The sequence below is a fragment of the Rhinolophus hipposideros genome (genome assembly GCF_964194185.1).
Source record: "Rhinolophus hipposideros genome assembly, chromosome: 10".
NCBI classification, from domain to species: Eukaryota; Metazoa; Chordata; class Mammalia; order Chiroptera; family Rhinolophidae; genus Rhinolophus; species Rhinolophus hipposideros.
The window spans coordinates 13,324,747-13,347,046 of record NC_138056.1 but is presented as its reverse complement, the minus strand read 5'-3'; the positions used below and the strand labels follow the sequence as shown (position 1 = coordinate 13,347,046).

General features: G+C 50.8%; 1 protein-coding gene across 2 annotated transcripts in view; it reads right to left on the bottom strand.

The window, feature by feature from the left end:
• The window catches only part of LRP4 (LDL receptor related protein 4), a 51,750-nt gene that overhangs the window by 18,833 nt on the left and 10,617 nt on the right, over positions 1–22,300 (bottom strand). Inside the window, exons 2-28 of one of the 2 annotated variants that reach the window (XM_081064924.1) lie at positions 19,612–19,758; positions 18,303–18,419; positions 17,902–18,015; positions 17,456–17,572; positions 16,965–17,093; positions 16,639–16,758; positions 16,114–16,239; positions 15,374–15,499; positions 15,048–15,182; positions 14,525–14,650; positions 13,949–14,179; positions 13,022–13,178; positions 11,469–11,686; positions 11,135–11,311; positions 10,614–10,736; positions 8,725–8,933; positions 8,479–8,560; positions 7,583–7,688; positions 6,317–6,518; positions 4,859–5,048; positions 4,638–4,769; positions 3,527–3,667; positions 3,104–3,190; positions 2,826–2,997; positions 2,023–2,185; positions 1,679–1,904; positions 945–1,248 (exon numbers count right to left, since the gene is read on the bottom strand). In XM_081064924.1, coding sequence (XP_080921050.1) covers positions 945–1,248; positions 1,679–1,904; positions 2,023–2,185; positions 2,826–2,997; positions 3,104–3,190; positions 3,527–3,667; positions 4,638–4,769; positions 4,859–5,048; positions 6,317–6,518; positions 7,583–7,688; positions 8,479–8,560; positions 8,725–8,933; positions 10,614–10,736; positions 11,135–11,311; positions 11,469–11,686; positions 13,022–13,178; positions 13,949–14,179; positions 14,525–14,650; positions 15,048–15,182; positions 15,374–15,499; positions 16,114–16,239; positions 16,639–16,758; positions 16,965–17,093; positions 17,456–17,572; positions 17,902–18,015; positions 18,303–18,419; positions 19,612–19,758 — 4,177 coding nt within the window. Of the gene's footprint in view, positions 1–944; positions 1,249–1,678; positions 1,905–2,022; positions 2,186–2,825; positions 2,998–3,103; positions 3,191–3,526; positions 3,668–4,637; positions 4,770–4,858; positions 5,049–6,316; positions 6,519–7,582; positions 7,689–8,478; positions 8,561–8,724; positions 8,934–10,613; positions 10,737–11,134; positions 11,312–11,468; positions 11,687–13,021; positions 13,179–13,948; positions 14,180–14,524; positions 14,651–15,047; positions 15,183–15,373; positions 15,500–16,113; positions 16,240–16,638; positions 16,759–16,964; positions 17,094–17,455; positions 17,573–17,901; positions 18,016–18,302; positions 18,420–19,611; positions 19,759–22,300 lie in introns of those variants that run through there. The other variant, XR_013994350.1, reaches the window with a different exon arrangement.

Genomic DNA, 22,300 nt, shown 5'->3' with positions numbered 1-22,300 from the left:
GAGACCAAATATCTATAAGTATTTCCTCAGCATCTAGCACAGTAGGTACTCAAAATGTTTGCAGAATTCATAAATAAATTCTTAGGAGGACCGAGTGTTTCCTGCTATAAATAAGGGGCACTTGGGCCTATGTGCTGCCTGGAGATAGGTGAGTAATTCCCCATATATCTTAGGGAAGAGACCAAGATTGCTAAAAAAATCATTCTAAAAAGTCATTCTAAAAAAAGGCCAATTTGACAAAATGAACATGTACCTTTTTACAGAAGTCCTATGCCAGGGAATTCAACGTCAGGATGGGGGGCATGTCACAAACACATGGGGGACTTTTCTAAACTACATATGCCCACTTGCCCCCAGCACGAGATTCTAATACACCTCCAGGGAGAACGAAGGGGAATGGCCTTGTTCCTACACATGAGAATCTCTGCCATGCTAAACCCCTCTTACTAGTGGCAGGACATCATATTCCTCAGCTGTTGGGATAAAATTTAAATAAAAATGAAACAAAATCGTATTTAAAACAAAACGAAACCCTTGTGAACAACCACAAGCCCAGCATCTGGCCGGGGCTCCTGTATTACAACACAGAGAGATGGTTTAGGTACGTGGCCTATACGCTTCAACAAGTCTTAGAGGATCCTTGGAGCAACCCCAGGGCCCAGTTGTAGGGGCAGAAGGTCCCCAGACCGACTTTACCTGATTTTTTTGTTTTGTTTTGTTTTATGTACTGGGCTTCTATAAATCTTTATATAAACAAAAACCCCCAAAGCTTGAAACTCTTGTTGTAAGTGGTAACACTACAAAGCGACCAAGTCAGGATCAGAACTCACTATCCACGCTGCCAAATCACTGAGTCCATTCAGAGGTCAACACAGACCGTAACCTCAGCCATTAGGGATCGGAAGCAGGTCTGTACCCTCTGGAGGTTTCATGGGTGCTCATACCTGATAACATCCAGGAACACATCTGTGTAATAGACCTTTCCATCCACACTGTCATAGTCCAGGGAGATGACATTGTTGAGCTCGGGGACAGGGACATGCACATCTGTGTGGTCACTGGTGTCCAGTGAGATACGCCGGATGGATCCGCGGCTGGAGAAGAGCAGGTAGGTCTCAGGAGAGGGATCACAGGTCTTTCCATCTCCCTTCAGCTGGATGCCGGTGGGGCAGGCACAGGAGAAGCCAGAGGGCCGAGGCAAGCAGAGGTGGGAGCAGCCACCATTTCTCAAGCCACACTTGTTAAAACCTGGTGATGGTGGGGGGAGATAGAGATAGAGAGAGAGAGAGAGAGAGAGAGAGAGAGAGAGAGAGAGAGAGAGAGAGAGAGAGAGAGAGAGAGAAAGCATGAGCTTGGACACCCAGCCTGGAATCTTGTCTGAATCTTACTAAGGCTCTAGTTCCTGTGTCTGATTTTCTGCTGTTCTAAATAACAGAATTTGATGCCTGGCAGGGATGAGGTGGAAGGAGCAGGGATGTCTCCAGGAGTCCTTTGAAGGTGACAGCAGGACGCAGTTGTAGTACCATCCATATCCAGAGGGCACAAAGCCTGATCCTGCAAGGGGGCTTTGAGGTCCCTGTCTCTATGATTGTAAGGAGTCTCTGCGCCCCGTCTCTCTGATGTTCAGATACCCCAGAAAGCCAGAGGCTCTGCCTCACAGCCCTAGGGATCTTCTCACCCAGTGGCTGTGCTCGGTCCACGGCCTGGATGTCCATGAGGCCTGGCAGATTGGACCTCACCAGGATGACATTGCTACCAGTACCCTTGTCCGCACGGTGAATGCTACGAGTCTGCCAGTCAGTCCAGTAGATATAAGAGTCAAGCAGTGTGAGGCCGTACGGGTGCTGCACAGGTGACACCAGCGTGTGCCTATTGGCACCATTCAGGTCAGCGGCCTCAATTCGCTATAAAGGAAGGAGAGGGTGGGGGTGGCTCTCAGTAGACCAGGAGCCCTCAGAGATGCACAATAGGCCTCTCCAGTCTTCCCAGGCTCCTGGGAAGCAGCAGGAGCAGGACTCTCACCTCAGTGTGGGCATCAGCCCAGAGCAGTTGGGAGCTGGCCTTGTCCACAGTCAGCCCATTGGGCCACCCGAGGTTGTTATTGATGAGCACGACCCGGTCTGAGCCGTCCATTCCAGACCGCTCCAACTTGGCGTTTTCTCCCCAGTCTGTCCAGTACATGAAGCTGGGCAAGGAAGAATACCAGCTGGTTATGCCTGCAGCTCCTGGATACAATAAATACTTGTAATATGCCAAACACTGTGAAAAGTATTTTACACGCAAAAAGGAGAGTTGTTGCTCACTGGGTGTAGAATTTCGGATTTGCTCGATGAAAAAGTTCCGAATATCTGCTTCATAATAATGTCAGTATACTCAACACACTGAACTGTACACTCAAAAATGAGTTTAAGATGGTAAACTGTTACCTTTTTTACCACTATTAAAGAAAAAATACTTTCCACGGATTATCTCAGTTAATCCTCACAAGAACTACGTGATACACATTTTCACAATCACCTCCATTGACAGGTGAAGAGGCTGAAGATCAAAGAGGTCAAATAAAATGCTGGACCCAAAGTGACAGACGCAGCTCATACATGGTGAAGGGATTTGAATCCTGGATTTCCGACTCCAAGGTTCATGCTTTTAACCTCCACACTATGCTGCCACCCTGAAATAAGTCACAAGGGAGTGGGACAGCCCCAGGGAGGTCCGTGTAGGCGTTCCTATGAAGCCTGCTTGCTCTCACTACTCACTTTCACCCCACCCGTAGCCCCAGCTGAGCTGGCCCGTCCTGCTGCGCAGAGCACAGAGCAGACGCTCACCCCATCTCATGGTACAGGACAATGGCTCGCGGACTGTCAAGGTTCTGCCACACCAACACTTTCCGCATGGACCCGTCTAGGTTGCCCACTTCAATCCGGTTGGTTCCCGTGTCTGTCCAGTAGACTTTCCGGCCAATAGAATCCACGGCGAGCCCATCTGTGGTTTGCAGCCCTGCAGGAAGTCAAGAGAGCACACTGGCTCCTGCCTTAAAACAGATGGGTTATTTCCCCAGCTCTGTAGCCAGACAGGTGGTCCCTGGGTTGGGAGCAAGGCCCACCTGTCGTGATGATGTCCTCATGCTGTGAGCCATCCAGATTGGCACGGCTGATCCTGTGCAGCGTGCTGTCCGACCAGTACACTTTTCCTGGAAAGGAAGGTTGGCTCAGCCTGGACCCTCACCCCCCTTACCCACCCAAAGAAACATACACAGCTGACTCAGGCGGTGACTCAGAGAGCCCTGTATCCTCAAGCGGAGGAAATCAATGGGAATATAGAAATGTCATAATGGGACAGCTCTTGGCAGAGAGGAAGAGGGGGGCCCCAGACCTTCCTTACAACCAAAGAGAAACAGGGGCAGAGTCTGTACCAGTGGGAATGCTGACCCCCAGCCACTGAGCGGGAGGCAGAGCGGGGAGGAGAGGAAGGACAGTTGCTGTGGGGCAGGGGCAGGAGGCCGAGGGGAAGGGAGGGCCACACAGACCTTCCTGGGGATCCACTCCAATGGCAATCGTGTTCTTCATGGTAATGTTGATTGGCACCACCACATCGGCAAAATAAGGGATGTCCAAGGAGACCATGCGCACGTCTATCCTCCTGGCGAAGATGAGGAAACTGTTCATGCCTGCCCAGGTGGGGAGAGAAGCAAAGAGGACAGTCACCCTAGCATAGCCATGAAGAGGATTTGGAGCAAGGCAAACTGAAGTTGATGGCCTGGCTCTGTTAGTTTCTAGTTGTGTGGTCCAGGGCAAGTTGTTTAAGCTGTTTAAGACTCAGTTTCATCCACCATACCACGGGGACAATAACAAAGTAGCTGTAGAATGAGATCATGTACAGAGAGCACTTATAATTGGGTCTGATGAGTAGTCATAAATGACAGCTTTGTTAATATTATGGAAGGACGCTCTTTGAAGGACTCTTTACCAGGAAGTTTAAGAAACGCCATGTTATGTCAAAGAGGGCTTTTCCCCAGCCGGGGAGGCACAATTCACAGCTCCTTTCTAGCTTAAATTCCCTGAGAAGTTAGGGTTCAAATGTAGCCTACCCTGCAGCATCCCCTGGGGAGAAACATTGACTTCCAATACCTGGGCAGCCCAGTCCTGCTTCTGGGACCCACCAGTTAGCATTGTAGCATAGGTTGTGCTGGTTGTACATTCACAAAAGTGCCTCATCCAAGGTGGGAGTATCGCTACATTGTAGATACCATACATTTAAATATATATATATATATATATATTTTTTTTATTAAAATATATTTTATGAGTGATTTGGGGCAGATAAAACTAAAATGACTTATTCTAATCAAATCAGTATATTATGAAAATTTTCCAATTGTCATCTGATGAAAGTAAAGTGTCTAATAAAGGAGCATCTTTTTCAAATATGCCTGGAGACCCCATAAGAACTAGGTGGGGCCTGCCTCTGGTCCTGTCTACATGCTCCCCTGGGCCTCTCCCCTGGACTCTCCTGTTTTCTAAAAGCTCTGTCTCTCCCCTAAGCTTCTAGAAGCACCAAGACCACATGGTTTCTCAGACCACATTGGAGTACATCTTCTGGGAAGGAAAAGAGCCACTGCCCCTCCCAGAGAGGCTTACCTGGTGAACAGGTCTTGCCATCAGGCATCAGGTTGATGCCCGTGGGGCAGGTACAACGGAAGCCGCTCGGATTTGGGGACCGAAGACACAAGTGGCTGCAGCCGCCATTCTCCACAGCACATGGCGTGGACACTGAACAGGGAAGAGTAGGGTGAGTCAAGAGAGAGGACTACAGCAGAGGGAGGCCGAGGAGAAGCTCGTGTGGGCCAAGGGCTGCTCACCTGGGGGCCGCCGGCGGTGGAAGACATGAATGTCCATGAGGTTCTCCAAATTCTCCTGCAGGGTCTCCCGGTCCAGCCCCGTTAGCCGGTCAGCACTCTGTATGCTCTTGGTCTGCCAGTCCGTCCAGTAGATGCGCTCTCCATAGAGGGTCAGCCCAAATGGGTGGGGGAGCTGGCTTCCAATCAGAACCTACCAGGGACCCAGCACTGTGTCATCCCCCCAGCAAGATCCACAGGAGTGGTCAAGAGCTCGCGAGAACAATCAGATGTAGCTTGGCCACTACTGTCTGCCGTGTGACCTTGAGCAAGAGCTGGCTATAAAATCTCTCTGCGCCTCGGTCTGCCAATCTGTGATGTGATCATGACAGTGCCTGGTTCCATGAGGTGTGTGATGATTGCAAAAGATCATGTTTATTTGCATAATCTCAAAGTATCTCTGCACTATTACTTATTGAGTACAAAAGGGAAAAACAGCAACTTTACGATGGACATCACCTTGACTGTGGAATCAAAGTTACTGCCACAATAATGCAACAAGCCAACATCTGTGCCTACTGATGAGACCCACTGAGAACTCAGGACGCGACTTCACTTAACATAGTATGTCTGCCCCAAACACATAATTTGATTCTGCTCACAAGGAAATAGCAGACAAATTGAAGAAAATTCTAAAAAATAACTGGCATTTACTGTTTAAAAATACAAAGGTCAAGAAAGACATAAAAAGGTTGGGGAACTGTTCCATATTAGAGATTAAAGAGATACGATAACTAAATACAATTATGATATGGTATTGCATCCTAGATGAAAAAAGAAAAAGAAACGCTATAACGGACATCATTGGGCAATTGGTGGTGAAATTGAATGTGGACTGTGGATTAGATAGTAATGTATCAGTGTTAAACTTCCTGATTTTGATCATTGTGCTGTGGTTATGTAAGGCAATGTACCTGTTCTCAGGAAATATGGACTGGAATATTTTGGGGTCAAAGGCAGGATGTTTCCAGTTTACTCTTAGATGGTTCAGAAAAATAGTGTGTGTGTGTGTGTGTGTGTAGATAGAGAGAAAGACAATGAGAACGGTACAATAATGTGGCAAAATGTTAGTTATTTTGACCATTCTTGCAACTTTTCTGTAAGTTTGAAATTATACTAAAATACACAATAACAAAGAGAGAGACCAAGTATCCAATTGGTGATTAATTAGTATTAGTAGTAATGGTTCTTAGGAAGGCGCTCATCCCCCCAGCCCACAACCCACACGAATCCCTAGTTTCCTTTCACCATCGAGCAGCAGGGCACTCAGGGCACTGGAGGGCAGCCACAGCCTCAGAGAAACAGTACACTCCCCATGCTGGCTCACCCCTGGGTCCCCCTAGCTCCTGTCAGCTGCCCGCCAAGGAATCACGCCCTGGAAGCTGTCAGGGCCATGGGATGATGCCTTACAGCCCCCCTTACCTTCCTCTTGCTGCCATCCAGTCCAGCAAATTCAATTGTCTTCATGCCAGCATCAGCCCAGTACAGCCGCTGGGACCCATAGTCAATGGCTAATCCATTAGGCCAGGTCAGATTGGAGGAGACGATGACCTGGCGGCCGGAGGCGTCCATGCCAGCTCGTTCAATCTTGGGGCTTGCACCCCAGTCAGTCCAATACATGTACCTGGGCACAGGCAAGGGAAGTGTTACAAGCCTGCCATTTAACACCCAGGGAGGATTCCGAGGGCCTAGGCTTTCAGGGCTTCTGCCTGCAAAGCTGCCCCAGCCTCCTGCCTCAGTCCCCAGCCCCATCCTAGGCTCAGAGCTGTCTCTGTAGGTTTGCAGCTTCTATCATTATCAAAACACACCCAGGGTCCTAATGAAAGCGGAGCCATGGCTCAAGGAATACTCAGCAAAAAGGCCTATTTGAGAATAACGAAAGAGTGGAAGTGAAGATGGGGAATAAGAACTATTTCCTCAAGTGGCTAGATTAAATAATTATGGTACAAAAATGTAACAGAATTCTAGGCAACCATCAAGAAGAACGATATATAGATCTATATAAGCAAATGGAAAGGTATCCAAGATATATAGCCAAGGGAAAAAAACAAGTTAAAAAGCAGTATGACATTGCTGTAAAACCAAAAACACCACCACCACCACCAACAACAACAACAAATGTATATACCGGGGGTGCCAGAAAAACGTCTACAAGTGGACACTTTGGTCAACGTTGCTCAAATAGTAGTTCGCCGTCATCAGAAGTGTCTGGACGCTGATGGTAACCATTTGAGCACCTTTTGTCATTGCAGAAGTCAAACGTGACTAGTATTCATCTTTTGTTATCAACATATATTGAGTATTACAATTTTCATAGTTTTCCTTTCTTCCAATGTGTATATGTTTTTTGGCACCCTCTGCATACACATACAAGAAAATCTGGAAAAAACACTCTCAAGTGTTAACAATGGTTATTGCTGGAGAGCGAGATTATAGGGACTCTTCACTTTCCACATTTATTTATCTATTTCTTAACGAGTTGCTTTCATAAGTACACCAAAAAACAAAAATAACAACCACGAAAAAAACATGAACAAATGTAAAGGTTTCCTTGTGCGCTCAGCGGTTTCTACAGCTGCCCTTACTGCCCAGAGTGCCCCGAAGATCTGGCCACTCTCATAAACTCCAGACTCCCTTCTAGTACTCCGATTTGGAGGGCGGGTGGGGCTTGTTCCAAAGGGTGCTCACCCGCCCATGGGTTCCACCACAATGTCCCGGGGACGATCAAGGTTCTCCCAGATGAGCACTGTCCTCATGCTGCCATCTGTGTTGGCCACTTCGATCCGGTCTGTCCCTACCAAGACAAAGGGGGCAAAGTTATTAACTTTGGTTATCAGTCATTCACCCTCTTACCTGCACCCTCTTACAGTACAGAGGCTGGCATGCAGTGGATGCTCAGGAAATACTTTGTGATAGGTGTACAATGGATAGTGAGTGATCTGAATTTCCAGGAGTAATTAAAGGAAGGGATCAGTTTCATCTCTTTGAAGAGCAAGGATTCCTCAACCCAAGCAACCCACTCTGTCCTAGAATTTAAGACAAGGCTTCTCAGATTTAGTGTGCATAAGTATCAGGATAACTTGTTAAAATACAGATTCCTGAACCTAACCCCAAGGATTCTGATTCAGCAGGTCTGGGATAGGGCCAAGAATTTGCGTGTCTAATAAGTTCCCAGGTAATGCTGACGCTGCTGGTCCAGGAACCACACCTGGAGTAATTCTGGTTGAAGGCATTCCCCTGGCCTCCCACAGTCACGTGGCTAATAGAAAATGCCAGTTTTATTTACCAAGACAGTGATGGAAGAAAAATCACAGGGCACAGTTTCCAAATCTGAAATGCCTCAAAACATTCTCAGGTGATCAGGTACATAGCAGAAGTAACTGCCATTTTGTTGACAAATGACAAACCATCTGATGTGAGCTTTTATCTTCAGTTCTGCAGCAGCCCCACCACTCCTGACCGACCAAGGACTTTGGGTCAAGATCGAAGTGGTCTAGGAGGGGCACTGGGCTCCTTCTACCCAGGGCCAGGATTTTAAATAAAAGGAGTCCCCGAGAACCAAGCATTGACTGCCCTCTACATACCTGCATCTGTCCAGTACAGCTTGTTGGTGACCCAATCAATGGCCAAGCCTGCTGGGCTCTCCAAACTGGTATCCACTACCACCTGGGCAGGAAGCAAAGTTCTATCACCGAATGGACCAGCTCTGGGGCCTGAACTTCACCAGTTCTCAGGCCAGCAAAGGTATAGGAAGCCCTTTCCCAGAGAGAGAGGATTCCACCCCTCAATCTCTGCCCTCCCTGAGGGCCGGGGCCCACACCAGGCCCTACCTCCTGTCCTGTTCCATCCCACTTGGCCCTGCTGATGGTGTCAGTGCTGACATCTGTCCAGTACACGTGGTCATCCCGGGAGTCCCAGTCAAGGGCCACAGCACTGCGCACGTCAGCCAGTGGGATGACATCGTCGGACAGGTCCTCTGTGTCAAAGCTGATCCGACGGATGTCCATCCTTCGGGCAAAAAGCAGGAACTTGTCAAGACCTGATCAAAGGCCGAAAGGGGTCTTCTTTTAATGCTCTAAATCCAATAACAGTGACAGACACAGACGCTCACCTGTGTGACATCTGGTTCAATCAAACTTCCTGGGATCTCGTACCCTTTGTCCCCTACTCTTCACACCTCAGGCCCCCTCTGGGCACTGGGCAGCCCGTATTGGCAGAATCAGATTTTAGGTTCAAATGGAAATGGACTCTACTCAAGGCCGAGAAGTGCATGCTGTTTCAATGTCTGGCAGCCTCATCTCAACTTTTCTCTCCTCTTGCTTTGCCCATCTCTTCCAGCACACTGGCTAGAACACCTCTGAGCTCCTCCCCACCTCTGTGACTTCTAAGTCTGCGTTAGGGCTTCTGCTACTCTACCCCTTCATCTAGATCCCTGCCTCTTGTTCTCTTCACAACTTTAGTCAATAGTGACTATTAATTGAGTACTTACTCTGTACCAGGCACAGAGCTTGGTGCTTTTCTTGCCTTGTCTCTTTTAACCCTCATACAATTCTTTGTGGTTCATGTTATTCTTACTCTCATTTTCTAGATGAGCAACCCCGAGGCTAGGAGAGGTCAAGTACCCTGCCAGGAATCCCCTGGTTATAAAGCACCAGAGCTGAGACTTGAACTCAGGACTGACTCCAGAGAAGGAGCTCTGGCCACTCCCCCACATAGCTTCTTTCCAGCTGGCTCTTCTCCATCCCTTGGCCCTATCCTGGTCTGTCTCAATGTTTCCTAGGAAAGGCACTTCCTGTCTAACTTTACTGTCTTCTTTGAAGATCTGGGATACCCTTCAGGGAAAGCTCCTGGGGAAAGCTCTTGCACCTCACTAACATGATATGGGAAAAGCTGGGCACAAAAGAATGCAAGGAAACTAGGTTCTCTATCAATGTGTGTTGAATGAATATTGCCCATTTCTCCAAATAGTTTCTCTAATCTCACTCTCAGATACGAAGAGAACTATGATTGTAACCACGAATAAGAGGGTCAGTGTGTACGTGGTGGTAAGTAAGAGAAGCTGCTGTTTTGTGAGGAATGACCCCAGGCCCCTTGCTGGCCATACCATACACCTTCCTGGATCACTCCTTCCTGGATTACTCTTAGGAAAAAGTCACCTGTGGCTCTGAGCTAGACAGGGCCACTCCCTCAAGGCAATGCCCCTGCAGGAGCTCAAAGGAAGCCAAAACAGCAGTCCAGGGACCAGCCAGGGAATCCCACGGTCTTTCACCGTTAGGCACATCTCTCCAGGGCCTATGTAAACCAATCATCACCAGCAGTCCTAGTCTTAGCTCTGGTTTAGGGGTTAAAAGACAGTCTTTAACAGGGTGAGGCTAAACGTAAAGAGGTGGGAAACCATTCCCCTGCTTTCTAGAAGGGGCTGGAACTCTCTTGTTGCCTGTGTATAAATCATCCTATCTGGTGAAATGATACACAAGCCTGGCTGCAGGTGTTCATACTTGACTGGGTGATGTCCTCAGCCTTTACCAACTACTTCTGGGCACTCAGCCCTCCGCTTTGGTGTAGGAGCCCTCAGCCTCTTACTTTCTTCCTCTCCAGGGACTACCTGAGGAGCCCAGCTCCTCCCCACAACAGGCAATCCCTCAAACTCCTGTCTCTGTTTCTTCCACCCACCCTCACAAGGGACATCCATTGAGGCAGGTGCCCCAGACCCACTTACTCTGGGCACAGGCGTGGCTGCTGATCTTGCGGAAGCCAGTGGGGCAGGCACAGGTGTAGTTCTGGCCACTGGGCAGACACAGGTGGGTGCAGCCTCCGTTGTTGTCCCCACAGCGGTTTTTCCCTGCTCAAAGAGCCCAGAGCAAGAGGGTCAGGTAAGACCAAAGGTGGGCAAAAGTGGCCCCAAGGCTAGTGAGTCGGGGTTTGGCAATGGTGTGAGCTCCCTGGAGGGAGGAACTATGTCTTACTATATTTTTATATCTGCCCCAGCTGTGAACACAGTGACTACCTGACACATAAGGGATGCCCTATAAATGCTGTTTGAATTAGACGGGGACAGTGAAGTTCAACTAGTCTTTCATAAATCTCCATGTTGTACTACCCTAAGTGTCCAGCAGAGGGAGGAATTAGCCCGTGTCAGTGCCAACCTCAAATTTTCTGGCCAGAAACAATGGCAACTGTGACAGGTGCAGGGAAGGTTCTTAGAGGTGCCAGAGGATCACCAGGTGGGCAGTGCTTTACCTGCAGGCTGGCGCTGGGGATGCAAGGTGTGGATGTCCATGGGGAAGTGGAGTTTGTTGCGAATGATCTCCTGGTTCTTGCCAGTAAATTTGTTAGCACTATTGATACTCTTGGTATGCCAGTCTGTCCAGTATAGGCTGTCTTCAAACACTGTGATGGCAAAGGGGTGCGGGAGGCCTGGGGAAAGTCCAAGAGGACCTCAGTCCAGACTTGGCCTGCCACAACCCCTTGGCCCAAGCTTGGCAACTGCACAACTCTCACCCTCTGCCAAGGCTCCTGGGAGCCAGGACAGGAGGAGGCTGAGACATGAAGGAGAGTGGAGGAAGGCCCTCACCCTGGCTAATGACAGCCTTGCGGTGACTCCCGTCCAGATTGGCCCTCTCGATGACGTGGTGCTTAGCGTCCACCCAGTACATCCGACGCCCGGCGTAGTCAATGGTGAGGCCATTGGGCCAGAAGAGATGGGTATCGGCAATGATGCGGCGTCCAGAGCCATCCATGCTGGAGGCTTCGATGCGGGGGGTGTTGCCCCAGTCCGTCCAGTAAATGGTACTAGGAAGAGAGAAAAAAGGACATTAAGAGACAGGCAGCAAAGGGTGGGTAGGTAATTGGGATAGTAATCAGGCAAGGGGCTTTTTATCCATTTAAACAAGGGACTTCAACTGGTAGAGGACACATGCTATTTGGTCTAGGGAGTGTTTTTTAATTGTTTTAATTTAAGTGTTTCTAGACGGGCATTTATTCATTTAACAATTTTGGGGGTAGTATCTGCTATGGGCAGGGTATGAGCTGAAGCACTGGGAGTATAACAGTGAACAAAACCGAGAAATTACAACCCTCATGGAATTGACAATCTAGTATAATATTAGGACAGGCACTTTCTACTTTGTCATAATCTCTACCACTGCCTTTTGTATTTTACACACACACACACACACACACACACACACACACACACGCAGTGTTTCTAAAATAGCTGACCTATAACTGTATGATCTTCAAGTGACTGAATTAAATTTTTAAGAGCCAGAGGTTAAGAACTTCCATTTCAGGAGACTTTTCTTCTAATAATAAAAATGATTAATTAGCTCAACCTTATAAGCGAATAATAAAAATATTAAACACTTACAACTTATCTAATGTATTATGCCATTTAAAATGCATCTTCTCATTTAATCTTCACACAGCTATGAGGTAGGTATGGTGTTTTTTGTTGTTGTTGTTTGTTTGTTTTTTTGTTTAAAGATTTTATTAGGGAAGGGGAACAGAACTTTCTTGGAGAACAGTGTGTACTTCCAGGCCTTTTTTCCTTTCAGTCTTAGTTGTGGAGGGCGCAGCTCAGCTCCAGAGCAGGGGGCACAGCCCACCATCCCTTGTGGGAGTTGGAACCGGCAACCTTGTGGTTGAGAGGACTTGCTCCAATCAACTGAGCCATCTGGGAGCTCAGCAGCAGCTCAGCTCAAGGTGCCTGTTCAATCTTAGTTGCAGGGGGTGCTGCCCACCATCCCTTGCGGGACTCGAGGAGTTGAACTGGCAACCTTGTGGTTGAGAGCCCACTGGCCCATGTGGGAATCGAACTGGCAGCCTTCAGAGTTAGGAGCATGGAGCTCTAACCACCTGAGCCACCGGGCCAGCCTGTTTGTTTGTTTTTTAATCACTGGTTTAGACATGAGTAAATGGAGGCAGAGAGATAAACTAACTAGCCTAAGGCCACACAGCCACTTACTGCAGAGCCAGGACTCAAATGCAGGAAAGCTGGGTAGAGAGCCCATGCTGTTAACACTGCACTGTGAAGATGCTGCCCAATTAAGCCTGGTTCAGATGGCCTGGGAATCGCCCCTAAAGGTTGCAAAAGGGATTTAGGAATTTGAGACACAACTCACTCACCCCTCCATGGGGTGTAAGGCAATGGCCCGGGGCTTCTCGAGGTTCTGCCAAAGTAGCACCTTCCGGTGGGCCCCGTCCAGGTTGGCCACCTCAATCCTTGATGTCCCTGAGTCTGTCCAGTAGAGTTTGTCATGGACCCAATCCACAGCCAGGCCTCCTGGTGGAAAGAGGCAGGGGGAAATTGTCAGGAATCTCGCCTAGGCTCTTCTGTGCCATAGTAATAAGAGCAAACTCTAACACGCAGTGGTTTCTCGGGCCAGGAACTATTCTAACAATGTTACATAAACAAACTCATTTAATCAGCACAACAACTCTGTAAGTTAGGTACTATATCCCCACGAAGACAAAGAAATTGAAGCACAGAGAAGTGAAGTGACTATCCCAGGTCATGCATTTCCTGCTCTCGGCCAACCCTCCTCCATTTCCTGAATTCTGGCTCCCTGACCCACATCCAGGGAGCTGCATTGGCTCAAGGGTTTGCAAATTGTAGCTTAGGGTTTTGCAGAGGCAATTTGAGTCAAATGTGCTTGGTACCAAATTCCAACCCACTTCATCTGCTTGTAACATGCCCTGAGATTGCAAATTGAGCAGTGTGTTTTTTCACCTGTAAACATTTGGATATATTTATCTGGGTCGGTCAGATTACGCATCATACTAAGCAATCAAAACAAAATTCAGAATTAAACGGGATGCAAAGGCTGATAGAGAACTGTAACTGCTGTCCGTGAAGTTCAATAACAAGCAAATCTGAACCTATACAAATTAATGGATACTAACAAATGTTATCAACGTTAGTGCCATCCAAGATTTCACTGGAAGAAAAAGATGTTCTGCTGCCTCAGGTTTGCAAACCACTAGCCTGTTCCTTTCATGGTTGCTTTGCACATGGTGTGGCCCTGCCCCTCCCTGCGGAGCCTGGATCCCTACCTGGGCTCTCGAGCCCAGTAGACACAACCTCCTCCACGTTGCTGCCATTGAGGTTGGCCCGGAGGATTCGGTCCAGGGTGACGTCCGACCAGAAGACAAGCTCGCGCCGGTGATGGAAGTCAAGGGCAATGGCGTTCTCCAGGTTGTTGAGCAGCAGTGTGTACTCAGAGCGGTGCGGCAGCACCTGCCGTATGTCAATGCGATTTGCGAACAGCAGCACAGGCTCTGGCCCTGGGATACATCATAGAAATGGGGCCCCCATGGGCTCCAGCGCTGCCCCCTTCTGCATGCACTCCCAGATTCTTGGCTGACAGATGTGACCCCTGGCCATCTAGGCATGTCCTGAGCTGTTGGCATCAGCACTAGAAGGGTGGGAATTTCTAAAGTATACTCCCTGAGCCCAGCCACCCGACCCCACCCAGTAGAGTATTTTGGGGAGCCCAGAATGCACCTCACAGCTCCATTTTACTGAGATGGAAATCTCACTAGCTCTCAGCAAATCCCTGAGCGCTGGAGCACCTGGCTGTCTCCACACTCAGCCCTCTGCCCACCCAGCCAAACGCCAACACTCTTTACCCAGAGCCTTGCAGCTGCGCCGGTCGGGCCGGAGTTCGTAGCCTGCCTCACACCAGCACTGGAAAGCGCCTTCGCTGTTGGTGCAGCCCTGGCTGCAATAACCTTCCTCAGCACATTCATTCACATCTGTGAGGACCGGGCAGGTCAGGAGCTCTCTCTTCTGCCATCCTCCCACCCCCAACTCCCAGGCTGACCAGAGGCTTTTCTGCCCACATACCCATCTACTTTCTAGGCCTAGTGAGGTTAGAGAACAAGTGGTTAAGGGCTTTGAGGTCATGCACCCTAGGCTGGAATCCCAACTCTGCTACTCAACAGCTCTGTAGCCTTCAATAAGTTACTTAACCCTTCTGAGCGTCAGTTTCCCCATCTGAGCAACGGGAGGGACAACCCCTACCTCCTAGGGTTACTGTCATGATGAAATGAGGTCACGTCCATCAAATGTCTGACCCATAGGAAACACAGCTCCCCGTCTGCTGGCCCTGCCCAGCATCCTGGCCTCGCTCCAAACCAGGTCCCAGCTCACCATGGCACGTGCGCCCGTCCTCTGTGAGCCGGTAGCCTGTGTGGCAGGTACACTGCACTGCCCCCCGCACCATCTGGCACTTCTGGGCACAGCCACCGTTGTTAATGTTGCAGTTCTCCTCACCCGTCCGGGGCCCTGTGCCAGCCAAGCCAGAGATGGGAGTTGAGCCCAGAATCCTCCCCCAGACAGCCAACTTGGCATTCCACCTGGCCCACGAAGAACAGCTCCCGGGGCTGCACGAGTCCCCAGGGAGGATTCTCTTTGAACCATATGGGTGGGGTTCAACCACCAACCCTGGGCTGGGCCCGCCCACTGGGGCCACTCACGGCAGCTCTGCTGTGGGCTCTCGTCGCTGCTGTCACCGCAGTCATTAGCCCCATTGCACAGCTTCCTGTGTCCGATGCAGCGCCCGTTCCAACACAGGAACTGGTCCGAGGCACACTGCGGGCTTCCTGGAGAAGGACAGAGGGAAGGTGGGAGGGAGGCAGAGTCAGGTCACAGCAGGGCAGGGCTTGGGTCCACAAAAGGACGGGAGCCTGTCATTTTCTAGGGCGAGCTGGAGACAGATGAGACGCAAGGTGGGAGGGTCGGGGTCCAAGGCAGGAAACAGCTCAGACAGGCCTGGCTAAATGTCTGCATTCGTTTTCTTCCTGGGACACCACTGTGGACGGTGAGAGACGTGGGACAGAATGAGAAATTGCATCCGTGTGCCCAGCAGCCAGCGTGGCGAGGGTCGTGGGCGTTGGGTTGTCAGCCACAGGGAGCAGTCCTTGCTCACCAGGCCAGAGCAACAGGCCCGGGGCCGTGTGTGAGTTGGAATGTGAGAGGCAGCTGAAGCTCACAGTCCTGAGACTGTGTTCTAGGCCAGAATGCAGGTCAACAAATGCAGTGGGATTTGATACTGGTAACTAAGAAGGGCAGGAAAAATCCAGGCCATGGGCAAGATTTGACTAAAACATCCCCTTGGCCCAACTGGAATGTCTGTCTCCACACTCGGCCCTCTTTCCACTCGTCCTGCACCCCCACTTCAGGTTAAGGGGCCTGGGGTGCCTCTGGGAGATCCCACCTGTGTTCTCACAGTTCTCTTCATCACTGTTGTCTGCACAATCGTCTTCCCCATCGCAGCGCCAGGACAGGCGGACGCAGCGGCCTGACCGACAGCGGAACTGTTCTGCTGTGCACATTGAGGTGGCTGGCAAAGCAAAGGCCTAATGAAAGGCAGGCCCCATTTCAGCCCAAAGCTCCACCCCGCCACCCAAAATTGTACTTTATGCCAGCTCCCATGCCACTCTTCTTGACGTCAGCGTCACATCGGTCTACGGGGCATCTTCGCGTGAATTAGAAAACCTGTACTGCCATCTGATGGAAAACTACCAGGATGAATATAGAAGCCTCTACGATTACAGCACACACATCTATTATGTGACTGGGATCCCTTTGGACATAGTGCCTCGTGCAGTGTACAACCTCTACAACTGTACTCGGTGATCCCGTCCAATCTGTTTTCATGCTTTGTTGGTGGTGGCCTCTTTGGCTCCACAATCCCTCTCCCTCCTTCCAGCTCAGCCCTCCAGCGCTGTCCCCCACTCACTGCAGTTGCGCTCATCTGATTGGTCGTCACAGTCTGCGTCGCCATCGCAGCGCCAGCCTGCATTGATGCACAGGCCACTGTCACACATGAACTCCCCAGAACGGCAGGGCTGGTGGGAGGCTGGGGAAATACGACAAACCTCTGTCTCTAGCCAGTCCGTGCACAGAGTGTCCCACGGCAGACTAGAAAGCCACAGCCCTAGCACTCCAGCTCTTTCATCTCTGCCCCGGAAAGTCTTCCTCTGAGCTCCTGCCCCAGCTGGCACCTGTGCCTTGCCACCCCAAACGGGCCCCTCCCTCCTCCGTGCAGCTGGCCCGAGCACTCACAGCAGTCAGACTCGTCCGACCAGTCTCCACAGTCGTCGTCACCGTCACAGTGGTATATGTCCAGGATGCAGCGGCCGTAGGCACACTGGAACTCTTCTAGGTTGCAGGGGGGCGCTGGCACTGCTGAGGCTGGGAGGAAGGCAGGGGTAGGGAGGGGCGCACACTCAGGCCCGGGCAGGGCAGAGGGGCCCTGACTCCTCCAAGGGGCAATGATGCTCAGGCAAAGCGCCGTCTGGAACTGAGATGTCACCAGGTTTCACGTGGGATGGCCTTTATACTTGTAGACTCCCGTATTCAAGTGGACCAAAGAGAGACCTCACTTCTCACCTGGGGAACCTGCTTCCGCCCTAGCTCAGCCTAGGAGAAACTGCCCTTTAAGATCGCACCCGTCTTGGCTACTGTCCATGCATCCTTCAGCCTGGCCCTCCGCCCACGGGACGGAGCCCTCTGCCCCATTCCAGCCCAAGAGCCTGAGATCTGGGGCAACTCACGACAGCTTTCCTCGTCAGAGCCATCTTTACAATCGGTGTCACCATCACAGTACCAGTGTTCAGCGATACAGCTTCCATCACTGCAGCGGAATTCCTTGTCAGAGCACTTGCGCATGTCTGGCGGGATGCAAGAAGGGACGGCCATCCTGAGGGAGCCCTACAGGCCACCCTCTTACCATCCTCCCTGACTCCCCCCTCACTGCCCCTGCGGGTCTGACCCAGCCTGGTGAGACTCTCCCGGGAAGCCGAGGCCCTACAGAGATGGGGTCTCAGGCTCCTGCTCCATGATGGCTGAGGGCTCTGGACAGCCCCGTCTCTCCAGCCATCTTCCAGCTACTCCAGACACATAGCTACCTGGGCAGGTCAAGGTCCCGGCGGTGCTGGAGCCCCTGGTGCGCTCTCCTCCCGAGCCCCGCCACCTGCCTGCCCCTCGGAGCACCACTCACCACACTGCTCATCGCTGTTATCACCGCAGTCGTTGTCACCGTCACAGTGCCACAGGCTACGGATGCAGTAGCCGTTCTGGCAGGGGAACTCGTCCTCCTCACACTCCCTGGGGGCTGTGGGCACAGAGAAGTCAGGCTGCTGCAGGCAGTGGGGGCTCGTGCCTGGAAGCTCCACAGACAGCCTTGCAGAACAGAGCGGTCAGGCAGCTCCAAGGCTGCCCCGAGGGATCCGAAGCAGGTGGCTGTCTCCTGGGGGGCTTATCTGGCCAAGAGGGAAGATGCATGCACAGGACCAGGAGCTGAAGACCCAAGGGCTGACGTGGGCCTGGGGTATCACTTTCTGATAGAAAACCCCTCCCCAAGGAGGCTTAGGGCGCCCGCCTGGCCCTGGCAGCACTCACGACAGTCCTGCTCGTCCGAGTCATCCTCGCAATCGTTGTCCCCGTCACACACCCAGGAACGGCGGATGCACTTGCCATTGTCACAGTGAAAGTCAAGAGGGGAGCAGGTGGGCAGCACTGGGACCCGGGAAAAAAGAAGAGAAAAGGGAATCAGCGCGGTATACTTCCTCAGGCAAGCTCTGCCGGGCCAGAAATGCTTTCCTAATACCTTTGTTCCAAGTCTCCCATCTAAATCAGAGCCCTTCTTCAGATTCCTGTGCCTGCACCCCACCAGCTGATGAGAATCTAAGCAGAAACTGTAGCAAAGAAGTGAGAATAGTAGCAGGGCATGGCGGTGAGAGATTCACAGGGCAGAGCAGCCCGAGGAACTCAAAACCACACGGAAAGCAGTAAGAAAAACATGAACAAGAGATAAAAGTGTAGTTTTTTTTTTCTTTTGCCTTTGTTAAGTGATGATTGACACATCTGGGCTCAATTTCCAGTTCTAGAACTCATTACTTATCACACTGAGCAAGTCAGTTCCCCTCTCTGAGTTGCAGGTTCCTCGACTGTACAATGGGGATAATTATACTCGGCTCACAGAGGTCTTTTGAGAAAATGCATGTGAAAGTGCTACATGAAAGTGAGCCATTTACCATCAAAGCAATTAGCTGAAATGGTTAGAGTTAATAAGGTCCAGGTTGTAGCTTCATTCTTATTAGACTAATTAGCCACCCTCAGACGTAGGTACTGCAGGTTGCACCCCTAAACCCAGACAATTGACTCGGCAGTGATTTCTATGTATCCAAGATAGGACCCTCTAGCGTGTTGTGCATATGTTACTACACTAGGGGAAAAGGGAGATTTAAAGAGAATGTAAGATTTCTTACAAAGTCTATGTTATTATAAAAAGATTTGATGATACAGAACACCAGTTAGAAACAAAAAAATCTGCTTCCATGTATAGTATGCACATTAACAAATGTACAAATATGCAGTACAAACACACAAACACACAATCACATAAATACAGAGAGATCTATTTAAAGAGACTATCTGTATTTTCAATGGTGTTTTCCTCCATACTTGTTTCAAAGTTTGTTTTCCTGGACATATGTGCATGGAAACATGGAAACTACAAGAGGGTTGGAGCCATATGTATTGTGAGGAAATATTGTGAGGAAACCACCCATCGGTGCTACCTGTCATCCTCACAAGAGGCCAAGGCTCTGAGTTTGACCCAGCGGGTGCACAGAGAACTCCACCAGACTTGTCCTTGCTCCCCCACCACAGGGCCCTCCTCCACCTCTTCCCACGGGGAGGTTCTTACTACATCCGTCCTCGTCGCTGTGGTCGCCACAGTCATTGTCTCCGTCACACTGCCACTGGGCGGGGATACAGGTGCATTCGCCAAGGGCACTCACTGCGCAGGTGAAGTGGCTCCGACCACACGCACACTCGGGGCTGCTGGCTAGGCCTGGGCAGAGGGAAAAGAAACCAGAGCGGGCTCAGCCCCTGCTCCAGCAAAACCCCGTTACAGAGGGAAGGTAGAGGAGCCAAGTCTAAGACCAAGGTCACCCAGGTGACACAGAGACGCTGCAGGGAGATGTACGTCATGTAATGGTGTCTGCCCCTCCTCCAAGGCACAAAGGGTCAAGAAGATACCCTCTGACTCTGGGCTCACAAATAGGGCAGGTACTCTCTCTATGACAAGCATTTTTACCCGGCACTCACAAAGGCCCAGAGACCAATGACACCACCTGGAAAGTTGGTGCTCTTAGGGAAGGGGAGCAGCAGACAGACGGGGTGATGCAGATGAGGCTTCCATGTCCTTCTCTCCCAAACTTGGTTGAGAAATAGATGGCTTTGCCTCTGAGCAGGACAGGCCATCCCTTGGTGTGGGCCAGGAAGGGCAAGAAATGAGTGCAATTAAGATGCTAGACACCTGTTAGAGATAAGGAATCCACACAGGGGAGCAAGAAGCAGCACAGGCTGCGGTGAGTTCCCCAGTCAGAGCTCACTTTTGAAAAGAAGTGGGGTCCAAAGAGGAGGGGACCAGGCCACCTCAAGCACAGTGACTGGGACCGTCAAGGCCTTCCTGTCTGTGGGACAAGTCACAGCCTCGAGGAAGGATGGCAGAAGCAGCCCCTCCCCCAGCCTCCACAGCACGCAGCTGGGCTTCCCTATTGAGCTATCTGCCTGGCCAAGTCCCATGACCGGCTGCTGTGCCCCCTCCCCAGTGCCCAGCAGGATGCCCTGGGATGGCGTGTGAATGGCTCAGTGCCCCCGCTCCAGCCTCAGCTGGAACAAAGGGTTCTGCCAGGGTCACTCTCCCCCTCCCAGCATTCATCTAACCCGCTGCGCTGCTGCAGCTGGGAAAGAAGGGGGCCACTGCTCATTGCTCATCTCTCCCCCTTCTTTGCTTTCTTCTCCCCTTCCTCCCCTCAGCTGGGCCCTACCCTCAGGCTGGGCTGGAACAGAGAAGGAAGGAGTCAGCTCCTAAATTACCATTCCTTTTCCTTTCCTATTTACCGGGGCCAGCCTCTCTTTCTTGGCTCATCTCAACATACGCCCTCACTGCACATTACAGTTAGTCGGCCTGGCCCAGGGCTTAGGGCCCAGAATGAAAGGGAATGCTGCTGCCCCTCGAAAAGCAAGGAGAGAGCCCTAGAGCCCTCCCTCTCCATGTCAGCCCCAAGGGTGAGAGTAAGGCAGGGGTTCCTAACCTGTGGATGGATGGATGGATGGATGGATGGATGGATGGATGGATGGATGGAAGGATGGATGGCAGGCATGAGCATCTGTGAATCCCTGAAACTACAGCCAAAATGTTCATTTCTGGAGTGAAGAACCACAGCTCTCACTAGATCCTCAACTGAGGCCTTGCCCTCCCCCTCCACATGCTAAGGGTATCAGCTGCCCTAGAAAAGATGCAGGATTTCCTGCGGAAATCAAAGGAGTCTGTTTGAGAGATGCAGCATCTCTACAGCTCACAGGAAGGCCTTGCTCCAAGCCCAGCTAGCTCCCCTGTCTCTCTAGGTCTCTCTGCAAGTGGCGACATAGGATCCTTCCCCAGGGAAGCTGAAGACCCAGCTGCCCAGCCCAGCCCCATCCTCCTGGACCTGTTCTGAGATCACTAAGAAGGAAGGAATAGGGTTTTTTTTTCCCCACAGACCCTGCGCCCCAGAGCCTGAGGAGCTTCTGTAGTGTGACCAGCTCATCACAGCTCTAGGCGCTGATTTTGGGAACTCTGGCTGAATGAAACAGCAAAAACAAAGGATTCCAAAGGACTCCATGCGGCGGTGCTTCCCAATATGCTGACCCCCTTCACGGGGAGGAATGGAAAAGAGGAAGGATATGGCTAACTTACTGGTTCACAACCAAGGATGGCTCCCCCTCCTCCCTGGGGTGCATTTGGCAAGGGACGATTTTTGGTTGTCATGATTGGTGGTATTTCTGGCATCTAGTGGATAAAAGCCAGGGACACTGCTAAATATCCTACAATGTTCAAGACAGGCCCTCATAACAAAGAAATTATCTGTCAATAGAGGTTGAGAATGACTGTTACACACACACATACACACAAACACAAACACACGAGCCAGGGAGTGGGGCTGCACCAACAGTTCAGAGTCAGAGGCTGACAAGAACAGAGAGGAGCAAGAAGGAATTGGGGGGAGGGGGAAGAGAAAAAGCACTGGACCTGGAGCAGACAGATCTGCGGTCCCCCGCCCAGATGTCCGATCTTCTACAAGTCACTTAGCTCCCTAAGCCTCAGTTTCCTCATGTAAAAAGGCCACACGGATTGGACGAGAAGATAAACATGGAAGAAGCCTACCTCATGCCTTGGCACACCAAAGACACTCAACAAGAGGAGGAAGAGTCGACAGGTATAGGGATGTAGGGGCTAAATGTTTCCAAAAGGCCTTGACTTTAAGAACCCCAGTACCAGGACTGGGAGAGGAACCACAGCGGTACCCGGATGCTGCAGGTAAGTCAAAAGGAATACAGAGAGCAAA